This window comes from Bison bison, unplaced genomic scaffold (genome assembly GCF_000754665.1).
Source record: "Bison bison bison isolate TAMUID 2011002044 unplaced genomic scaffold, Bison_UMD1.0 scf7180017864160, whole genome shotgun sequence".
In the NCBI taxonomy this organism is placed as follows: Eukaryota; Metazoa; Chordata; class Mammalia; order Artiodactyla; family Bovidae; genus Bison; species Bison bison.
The window spans coordinates 7,086,233-7,097,908 of record NW_011494732.1 but is presented as its reverse complement, the minus strand read 5'-3'; the positions used below and the strand labels follow the sequence as shown (position 1 = coordinate 7,097,908).

Sequence of the window (11,676 nt, the reverse complement as noted above, 5' to 3'; positions counted from 1 at the left end):
TGACTCAAGTATTCTTGCCTGGAGAATCCCATGGACAGAGGAGCCTGGCAGACTACAGTCCATGGTGGTGATGGTTTAGTCACTAAGTCATGTCCAACTCTTGCAACGCGCCATGGACATAGCCCTCAAGACTCCTCTGTCCCTAAGATTTTCCAGGCAAGAATACTAGAATGGGTTGCCATTTCCTTCTCCAGGGGATCTTCCCAGCCCAGGGATCGAACCCAGGTCCCCTGCATTGCAGGCAGATTCTTTACCGACTGAACTACCAGGGAAGCCCCTACAGCCCATAGGGTGGCAAAGGGGCAGACACGACTGAAGTGACTAGGAGATGCAGGCTAAGGTTGTTAGGAACTAATGTGTCAGGATGTCTGCTACTTTACTTTTGGATGGTTCAGAAAAAAAAAAATAGAGAAATGGATGGGTGGGTGGCTAAACTGATAAAGCAAATATGACAAAAAGTTACTAACTGTTGAATCTGGGTGATAGGTAAACAGGTATTCCCTGTACTCTTCTTTCAACTTTAACATTTTTCATAATAAAACCTGGGTGAGGGAACTTCCCTCATAGTCCAGTGGCTAAGATTCTGAGCTCCCAATGCAGAGGGCCCAGATTCAACTGTATGGTCAGGGAACTAGATTCCACATGCCACAACTAAGACCCAGCACAGCCAAATTTAACAAACAAACCAACAAAAAATACCTGCGTGGGGGCAAGAGAAATAAAATATCCTAAGCAACAACAGCATCCTTGGAATGAAACCATAGCAACTACTCTAGGGGAAACTGAGTTCTGAGCTCCAGTTCCAAACCAGACCCATTACTTTATGATTCATCACTCCCTGTGCAGCAAAGGATCGTGCTGTGCTCATCCAGCAGACATCTGGATTCCGGGCTGGGCTTGGCCCTGCCCACACCACTCATCTCCTTGATTCCCCTCCTGGCTGTCATCTGTACCCACTCGAAATACACAAGCTTGTCTGAATGCCTCCCCCAGCCACACATCACCGGGACATGTGACCTGCTGATCATGCCTTCCTGGGCCTGACAGTCTGCTGTCCAGCTTTGCATTAGTCCTGCTCTTCCCTCCCTCATCAGTGCTTATACTGAGAACTGAGCGCTGTCCTGTATCCCTATCATTTTTTAAAATAAGGTCTCTGAGGACATACCTGAGTCCTTCTAGGTCTGTGTGCAGGACCCTTCAACAGGCCCTCAAGGCTCCAAATGCCCCACCAGGGCCACCCACCCCCACCCCAGGCCCTCCATCCTCACTTTCCCTCCCTACATGGTTTTCTCTCCTGCAGCCACATTTTTTAAACTCTAAGCTCTCATCAGCCCTGGGGCCTTTGACCTGCTATTTCCTCTACCTGGAATGCTCTTCTCCAGATTTAACAGGGCTGAGTCCTCGACATTCAGGTGCTAAATGCTCACCTCCTATCTGCAGTGGCCCCTCCATCTCTCTCTCACATCACCCTATTTAATCTTCTTCAGAGCATCAGTCTGAAGTTGATCATCTGCTTTATTTACAGTTATCCCTAGGTATTCACAGGGAATTGGTTCTAGGAACCCTGTAGATACCAAAATCCACAGCTGCTCAAGTCCCTTAAATGGTGTAGTAGTTGCATATAACCTACACACATCCTCCCCTATACTTTAAATGATCTCTGGATTACTTTATAATACCTAATACAATGTAATATACCTAATACAATATACAATATACCTAATACTTATACAATATAATACCTAATACAATGTAATACCTTTACATTAATACAATGTAAATGCTATGTAAAGAGTTGCCAGTGCATGCCAAATTCAAGTTTTACTTTTGGGAACATTCTGGAATTTTTTCTTTGTAATATTTTTGATCCACAGGTGGTTGAATCTGCAGTTGCAGAACCTGCAGACACAGAAGGCCAACTATAGTTGGTGACTGGCTGTTTCCCCTAATCAGAACACCAGCTTCATCTTTCTTACTCATCATTGCATCCTTAGTGCCTAGAACAGTACCCAGCACACAGTAGGCACTCAACAGATATCAGAAGACGGATGAACAGGACACCCAGATAAAGTCCCAGCAAGAACTCCTCTCCACCTCCTGCTTTAAACCTCGGGTACAGCCTTCTGTGTGGGGCCCCGCTGGAGCAGGAAAGGGTGGGAGATGCCAGGCGCAGGGGCCGGATGGAGAGTTCCCCTGGGCTTTGGGCAGGTGTAGCTGCATGAGCAAGGGTGGCAGAAGGCAAGAGCTCTCTTACCCATGTACAGATGGTCCTCATTGGGGTCATCCAAGACCTGTTGGCACAGCCACATGGAACAGGCCGGAGATGAGAAGCAGGGGAGAGGAAGAGAGAGAAAAGACATGAGCAGGGAGGAAGCAGCATCCACATGACTGCACTTGCCAACGGGAGGGCTGTGCTTTCCACTGTTTTTCCCAGTTAAGATGAAGGGCACAGGAATGTGTGATCCAAACGGCCATCTGGAAAATAAGCGCTTTCTAGCCCAATCTTCAAGGGTCCAAAGCACCCAGAAAGGAGGTTACATAAGGGAGGGGGCAGATTCCTCCCCTGGAAAATGTCTCAGCTTGAATAAGAAACCCACTTGTCTCCTAGGAGACAATGGATCAGCTGTCAGAATTGTCAAAATTCAAATTCTCTCCCCATCCCCCTGCCCCAGCAGGAAATGATGTCCTCTTGCCTGGAACTGCTGCAGTGCCTTCTTTCTCTCTTTCACAGCCTTCCTGTTTTCACCTTATCACAATTTCTATCTTCCTCTCTTCAAAGAGCAGGCACCAGGTTGCATCCACCTCGGCTGCCTCCATGGTGCCCTGTACACGACTAGGGACCTAGTAGATGCTCAGGGAATGTCTGACGAGTGAATGAACAGGCAAGCTGTCAAAGGGTCTTGTTGGGAGCCCACACACCACAAGGCATGAAGGAGAAGGGAGATCCCGCCAGGACCCGACACACACCCCAACCAAGCGCCCTTGGGTTTTCTCTAGGACGGCAACTCAAGCATCCATGGGTTGAAATTGTGAGTTGTTGTGACAGATGGAGATGGCCTGCAACTGCCATCTCTTCTTTTGGGAAGAAACAAAGGCAGGCTCCTGGGCTAGACTGATCCTCCCACCTCTTGACACATCATACTCAACTTCCCCAGTCAGCCAAGAGTCACAGGACAAGAACCCTGAGAAAGGGACGCACCCGAGGCAGAGGCCCAGGACAGCCAGCCTGGAACCCCTAAGCCCTGCCCTTCCAGGAAAAGTCAGACCCAGGCACTTGCCTATCTATAGAATTCTGTTATTTTTCTTTTTTAAAAAATCACATTAATGTATAGGATTATTGTTGATTTTAAATGAATTAAAAAATAATTTTTAGCTTCTCTATTTTAAATCCTAATGTGATAAATATAACCCCCATAAGCAAAAGGTTTTTACAATCTTCAATTATTTTTAAGAGCATGGGGTGGGAGGGAGGTTCAAGAGGGCAGGGACTTTATGTATATTCATGGTTGATTCACATTGTTGTATGGCAGAAGCCAATACAACATTGTAAAGCAATTCAGTTCGGTCGCTCAGTCATGTTCGACTCTTTGTGACCTCATTGACTAAAGCAACTATCTTCCAACTAAAAATAAATTTTTAAAAAAATGCTTCAAAAAAAGAGCATAAGAGGGTCTGGAGACCAAAAAGCATGAGAAATGCTGATATAGAACAGTTTTATAAGTAAAGTTTTATCAAAACATAGCCAGGCGCATTTGTTTACAGGCAAATGGCTGCTTTTATGCTACAACTATACACATTTGTGTAGTAGAAAAAGAACCAGCTCCAGAAAAAAAAAAAGAACCAGCTCCAAAAAGACAAACAGGTAAAGGGCAAGCCTCAGTACTCCTCTGAGCCTCAATTCCTTCATCTGTAAAATGGGAGTAATAAACAGTCTAAGCACGGGGCGAGGATTACATGCAATGACGGGGTGAAGGAGCCTGGAGAAGTAACCACCACTCAGCCCTGTAACAGTGCTGGATGTGACGTGGCTCTACCCCGGAACCAGTGGTGTCGCATTTTGGTAATCACAGAGCCAAGGCTGGATCATCCCCATTCCTCCTCCCTCCTCCGTGTCCCCCTCATCTCACCTCCACCAGCTTCACTACGTTGGGGTGGTCCAGCTTCTTGAGGATGGCAATTTCCTGGTACACCTGCTCAATTGGGCCCCTAGGCTGGATGCAGCCCCCAGGGGCTGGTCGGGTACCTCGGGGAGGGGGGCGACCTGGAGGAAACATGAACCATCCCAGAGTCAAGACAAAGAGACTCTCCTCTGCAGAGGGGGACTGTAAGCAGGACAATTTATGGGGGGTGGTGTCTCAGAAAGACTGGAGTGGCTGATGCCACCAGGGGCTTTAATCAGCCTTCTTTTCATCTGTCTTCTCTGATGCTGGAAACTAATGAGGCTGGAGACCCAGTCCCCTTGCCCAGCCTTCTGTTAATTCTCTTCTTCCTGCGCCATGCTCCGGGTCACAGTGAGCATCAAAAGTTCACTGAGGTACAAGGAAAAGAAGTCTGGGGTCTAGTGGAGCAATCTCAACATTCCCTCCCTGGGGCTCGGTATTCCCACTCCATAAGAGGGACAAAAATATTATTCCTTGCCTCCACAACTCATGTGGAAATATAGGCGATAAAAAAAGTCAGGGATAGGAAAAGAAGTAAGAACTGATGAGAGGAAAAAAACGAACTTGCTTGGCCCAGTAGTGACTGACAGTCAGAAGGTCACAATGATGGAAAGGTCCACAGTGAAAACACTTACACTGCATATTACATGTAAGTGAAAAGTGAAAGTGAAAGTTGCTCAGTTGTCCAACTCATTGTGACCCCATGGACTATACAGTCCATGGAATTCTCCAGGCCAAAATACTAGAGTGGGTAACCCTTCTCTTCTTCAGCGGATCTTCCCAACCCAGGGATCGAACCCAGGTCTCCCACATTGCAGGTGGATCCTTTACCAGCTGAGCTACCAGGGAAGCCCTATTACATGTAAGTAAGGATCTAAATGTGACTAACAGAACGGAATGTAGATGTGTCAGCCTTGGAAAGTAAAAGCCGAGGTGCAGGTATCAGAAGTGGGATGTGGACTGAGGAAAGGCAAGTTCAAAGGAAAGAAACCTGCTGCACCTGCTGGAACAAGAAGGAAAGTGACAATGGTAGTGACAAGGGAGCTGAACATCCTGGAATCACCTCATTGCCCAGCTGGGGAAAGGGATGAGAAAGGACTGGTTTAAGCTGTCCTAGAGGAAGTCAGAAGTAAATGTCAGAAATTAATAAATCAAGAAATAATGACATAAGGATATTATCTGGCTCAGAGTTCAGGTAAGCAGGATCAGGGTGCTGGTAGTGACAGGGTGGGGTTGGGGGATTTACATTTATCTATTTTCTCTTTTTGGCTCAAGCGGACATTTTGCTCAGCTCCACTGGCAGGGAGCTTATGCTGGAGCCGCCTCTGATATGCTCACCTACACCCGATCACATGCAGTAATTACCAGCTCCTGAAAGAGCTAAAAGTGGTGGGTGGGGTGCCTATAGAGAGACGGAGGAGTACAGCAAGAAATCTGTGACCTCCATTATACATCCTTCTATTCTTTTGCATGTTGTAGATATAACTGAAATACCTTATGGTAATTAAATTTTGTAAATTGAGCATTTTAAAATGTGTAATGCAATGCTTTTTAGTACATTCACAAGGTTCTGCAGCCATCACCACTAAGTCCTAAACATTTCCAACGGACCCCCTCAAAAAAAAAAAAAACCCTTATCTATCATCAGTCATACCCAACTCCCTCTTAACCCCAGGTTCTAGGAATCACTAATTTGCTTTCTGTCTCTGGATTTACCTATTCTGGACATTTCATGTAAGTGGAATCATACAATATATGGCCTTTTGTGTCCGGCTTCTTTCATTTAGTATGTTTTCAAAGTTATCTGTGTTGAGGTATATATCAGAATTTCATCCCTTTTTATGGCTGAGTAATACTCCATTGGCTAGACAGACCACCTTTTGTTTACTCATTCATCCGCTGACAGACATTTAGGATTGCTTCTACATTTTGGCTATTTTGAATCATGCTGCTACGAGCCTTCATGTATGAGCTTGTGTGACTGTGTTTTCAGTTCTCTTGGGTACATATGCCCAAGAGTAGAATTGTTGGGTCATATGGTAATAGTGCATTTAACTTTCTGAGGAACCACCAGACTGTTTTCCTCTAACAGATTTTTTTTGTTTTACTTGATACCTATATTCCTTTCATAAATATTTTTACAAGAAAATGAATTTTTAAAAACCTCAGCCAGAGGCCCAGCACTATCTTTGGGGAATCCACCCAGGGCACACTCTGCAGGGGACACCATACAGTGAGTCTTCCCTGTCTTGCCCCAGCCTCTGCAACTAAAAAAAAAGGCCCGGCAAACTCACGTGGAAAGCCCGCCTGTCGGATCAGTTTCTTTTTGGACAGCACCTTCATTGCCTGTGGGAGAAAAGACCCCGCATCCTGATTAAAATGGAGAGGATGATGGAGGGAGAGTTCCTTCCACTCCTGAGCCTGCCCAAGCTCTTGGCACACCAGCAGCCTTGGGACCACGTAGTGAGCACCTTGCCATTGGAATGGGTCAACTCCACGGGTTATGTGGAGGCTGGACGTTCGGGGTCCCTCCAGCCTAGAAGGTACTTCTAAGGTTCCAGATTGGCTCTCCCATCTGGGAGACCACAAGCCCTGGGACTGGCTACCACTAAATCAAGACATGAGTGAGCTGGCATGATAGGCAAGGGATATTTCACATGTGGAGAAACTGATGTTCAGCATTTAGGTCATTTGCCCAAGGACACACAACTGGCACATGGGAGAGTCAGGATATGAACCCATACTGGACCGATTCCAAAGCCCCAGAAACAAGGGCAATTTATCTTATGACCACTTAGTTCTTGGTGCTATGGAGGATGTAGAAAGGGCAGCCCAGAGAAAGGATATGAGATATTTGCTGAATTTATTCACTCAATCTTCCTGGGCCAATCGCTTCACCTCCCCACCTCCCCACTTCCTTCCTAATGCATAAAATAAACGTGACCTAAAAATAAAATGAGACAACAGCTAAGAAAACCTTCCAGGAAACCAAGTTCTGGATAGAAGGCCTTTTCTCTGGACAAGGAGGAGGGCAGGGAGGAGGATGTGGGTACTCACGTAGTAGGTATTGTCATTTTCATTGTAGGCCAACTTGACCACGCCATACGAGCCCTGGAGAAAGGGAGATGCCCGTGACACAGTATCCAGAAATTATGATCCACAAAATAAGGACCCTAATACAGAGGTGACAAAGTGGTAGCCTATTGGCAAAATCTGCCCTGTATTGTGTTGGATCTCCGGTTTTTAGAATGTTTGAATTAATGGCCAACATTTAAAACAGTTCAGATATAAAAACCCAGATTCTGATGTGGATATGGAGTCATAATCATTTCCATGTGTTAACAGTTTGCCACAGTCCTCACCACTCCCTATTGTATTATACCTAGCATGTTTTTTTCACATATATTACTCACTTGCTCTCTATTGACATTTGAGTTTTTGAATTTTGATACTGTCCATCGATACTGATGTAAAAGCAAAAACAGATATGAGAATACCTTAAGAAGGAAAAAAAACCAACACCAGTGTTGGTGATACAGAATTACTCTGGAAGCTTTGTGAGCTTTTGTAGAAACACAGTCTGATGTAAAAACAAAACAAAATAAAGCAAAACAGACGGGCCATTAATAACAAAACCCTCCCCCTCCTAGCCTGTTCTCCAAGGATTCCTCACTCACTCCCAGCTCTAGTCGGGTAGAGCCACAGTATCCAAGACATCCTTGGTAGGTACGGAAAACCAGCCTGTCTCCTGGGATAGTTACCTTTCCAATCTCATCCTTCAGTGTGTACTGATTCAGCTGTACACAATCCTGGAAAGTAAGTAGAAACGCACAGAATATGAATTGTAAATTTGTAGCAAGATACATTTTTCACAAACAAACGCCTTAACCAGAATCCAAGCCAAGAAAGGGAACATTCCTAGCTCCCCAGAAGCAGCTCCCATATGCTGGCCCCTGTCCAGGGTGACCATTATCCTGACTTCTAGTACCACAGTTGTTTTTGTTTTGTCCACGCCACAAAGCACGTGTGCGCTTAGTTCCCCAACCAGGGATTGAACTTGTGCCCGATGGAAGTATGGAGTCTTAACCACTGAACCTCCAGAGAAGTCTCCACCAGCACAATTTTTTTACACTGTGAGACTGTAATCATATAGTATGTACTCTTTTAATACCCATTTTAAAGGTTCATCCCACTTTTCAAACGTTCATTTTATTTACTTATTTTTTAAAAGTTAAGGTAAAATTAAACAATAATCCATGACTGCTATTCTGTAAAAAAAAAATGCAAAATGATACAAGAAGAGAACATCTGAATGGCCTTAGGGCGGAGAAAGGTTTCTTAACAGTTTCTGAAAGGGTCTCTTTTGTACAAGAAGTGCAAAATATAAAAGGAAACAAATGATAAATTGGATTTCAAGCAAAGTTAAGACTTTTGCTCTTTGAAACACTACTAAGAAAACAAAAGGCAAGCCACAGACTGAGAGAAACAAATTGCAATACATAGTCAAAGGACTGGTAATCAGAATATATAAAGAACTCCTATAACTCATCAGTTAAAAAAAAATTGGCTAAAGATTTGATATTTCTCTAATGAAGATACACAAATGATCAATAAGCACATGAAAAGATGCTCAGCATCATTACTCATTGGGGAAATGCAAATTAAAACCACATTCACCAAATTGGCTAAAGTGAAACAGACTAACCAAACCAAGTATTGTTAGAATGTAGGGCAAATGAAACTTTCAGAGGCTGCTGGTGGGAATTTAAAAAGTACAGCCTCTTTGGAAAACAGTTTGGCAAAACTTCTCAACAGGCATTTCCCATATGACCCAGTCACTCTACATCCAGGTTCTCACTCTAAAGAAAGAAAAGGAAAACCCGTGTCTATGTAGAGACGGGTATACAAATGTTCACAACAGCTTTATTTGTAGTAATCAAAAGCTGGAAACCATCCAAATGCCCATCAACAGGTAAGTGGATAAGCCATGGTATATCCGTACAGTCCAATACTATTTAGCAATAAAAAGAAATGAACTACTGATATGTGCAAAAACATGGATAAATCACAAAAATCACTATATCGTGAAAGAAGCTAAGCAAAAAAAAAAGTACATACTAAATGATTCCACATATATAAAATTCCAGAATTTGAAAGCTAATCTATAGTGATCAAAAACAAGTCAGCAAGTACCTGGGAAAGGGGAAGTGGGGGAGGGATGCATTGCTGGATGTGCTGGAAAGGCCTGGGATCTTGATAGGGGTGATGGTTTTACAGATGTATACATACATCAGAACTGACCATACTGCACATCTGAAATATGTGCAGTTTATCTCACTTCAATTATACCTCAATAGAGTTAGGGGGAAATGTTAAGTGATATAGGAAACTGGGAAGAGAAGCATGATAGAAAGCAAACCATCAAGTGTTTCAGAGAAGCCCAACTTTCCCTGGAACCCCCTCCCAAGCCCCAGTTCTATCCCTCTCCCCGAACCTTGATATCAGTTTGATGTATAAACTTCCAGGTCTTTTTCTGTGTACATGCACGCATACGTGCACCTGCAGAAAATACAGAGCACTGTTTTGGGATGGGGTTAGGGGAGGCCTAAACAGTGTCACACTAAATCAGTTCTCAACTCCCTTTGACTGGAGGTGGTTCCACTCAGATCGGTATCTTTGACCTGGCCAGGTCAGGCCCACAGAGCTCTCCCCTCACTGCTGGGCTTTTTAGTTTGTTTCATGTTTCTCTCCAGTACTGTTTCATTCCCCCGAGTCCTGAAGGGATGTGACAGGCAGAGGTGGGGCCCTGCAGAACTGTCTTAGGGGGTCTCACTGCCTTCGAATCCAACCCCCACATACTGCTGAATTCATCTTCAAGAATCCACTCTGACCACATCAGCCCAGCTCTCTGCTGTTTCCAGGGTCAAGTCCTGACTTCATGGTCTAGCCTTCAGACCCTCGAAAGCTCTGACCTTGGCAGAGATGACTAGTTGCCCACCAAATACCAGTCTCTCCTTTCTTCCTTATAACTGGAACACTGGGTGGCAACAGTCCACGCTGGAAAACTGCAATTTTCCAGCTTCTCTTACACCTAAGGTGGCCATGTCACTATGTTCTGGCTAATGTGAGACAGGTAGAAATTGCTGGGTAGAGTTTCCAGGAAAGAGGACTGACTCAGGAGGCACACAGCTTTTGCTTTCCTTCCCTGTTCATTCTTCTTGCCTGGAATGGAGCTGTGAAGGCTTGAGCCACAACAGCCATTTTGACATCATGAGGTTTTAAGGACCAAAGCAACAACAGAACCATCTCACCAATACACAATGCCTAACCCTATGCATTTATTTTACATGATAAATAAGCCTTATTGTGTTAAAGCCACTGTTGTTGGGAGATTTGTTTCTCTAAGCTGATATAAACGGAAATTCTCCCTCCAGCCTTGTTGCCACAGTGTTCCCCTTTGGGGCCCCACACTCTCGCTAACTGAATCCCTAACCTATCCTGAAATCTATGGAAAAGAAATATGTTGGTGTACATAGCTGGTACTTAGCTGGAGTATGGTAATCATACTTTTAAAACTAAAATATTAGAGGAATGAAACTACCTCTGTCACCTAGGTGGCCTGTGGCTAGTTAATAAACTAGGAAATGAAACAAACAATAACAATTTTAAAATGGCTTTCTCCCTTGGGGGTCTTTGCTCATGCTGTGCTCACTCCCCTGCAGTGAACTCTCAGTGTGTACCCATCGCCAACTGAGAAAATTATACCTAGCCCTCAGAAGGTAGTTAAATATCAACTCCTTTAGAATGTCATTCTGGATTTCCAGCCTTCTCCCAGTCAAATTTATTCCTTCCTTCAACAAGGAATTTGAGCCACCATGCACCAGGCACTATGCCAGGTGCTAGGGACCCTGTGGTGAACAGGACTGTTCCTAACATCCTAGCTGGGGGTGGCAGGGGGACAGCAATAAACAACTTAACAGACACAGATAATCAGATGGTGACAAGTATTATGAAGGACAGTCAACAGGCCAGAGAGGGGCTGAAGGCTGCTTAGAAGGGGTGTCTGAGAGGCCTTTCCAAGGAGGTGACATCTGAGTTGAGATTTGGAAGCCAGATGGAGATGGCCTTGAAGAGATCTGCAGGAGGGAGGGGTTTCAAACAGAGGGCACAAGAAGGTAAAGGCCTAAGGGACTGAATGAGCTTGGACATCTGAGGAAGACAAAGAAGTGGGTAAGGTTGGAGCCCTGAGTTGGCAGTACAAAGGTAGGAGGTGGGGTAGGGGTGGATCAGGCCCTGTGAACCAGCTGGGGATCTGAGTTTCAACCTACCTCCCAGAAGTTTATAGTAAAAATCATGGGAGAAGTGCACTTACAGTGCTGAGGACTCTCACTGACCCGTCAGCCCCATTTCAGAGTCCCTGGCACAACTTCTAACTGCCATAGTGAGGGTCTCTTTGCTAGAGGCTCTCTCTGACCGGAAGATGCTCTGGGTCCAGGGACTGCCAGCAGCTGGTGTA

The 11,676-nt window shown here is 44.8% G+C and overlaps 1 protein-coding gene across 1 annotated transcript in view; it reads right to left on the bottom strand.

The window, feature by feature from the left end:
- Positions 1-11,676, bottom strand: part of CAMKK2 (calcium/calmodulin-dependent protein kinase kinase 2, beta) — a 53,736-nt gene that overhangs the window by 22,590 nt on the left and 19,470 nt on the right. Inside the window, exons 4-8 of the mRNA XM_010841426.1 lie at positions 7,922-7,969; positions 7,218-7,271; positions 6,455-6,506; positions 4,128-4,261; positions 2,255-2,291 (exon numbers count right to left, since the gene is read on the bottom strand). Coding sequence (XP_010839728.1) covers positions 2,255-2,291; positions 4,128-4,261; positions 6,455-6,506; positions 7,218-7,271; positions 7,922-7,969 — 325 coding nt within the window. The remainder of the gene's footprint in view (positions 1-2,254; positions 2,292-4,127; positions 4,262-6,454; positions 6,507-7,217; positions 7,272-7,921; positions 7,970-11,676) is intronic.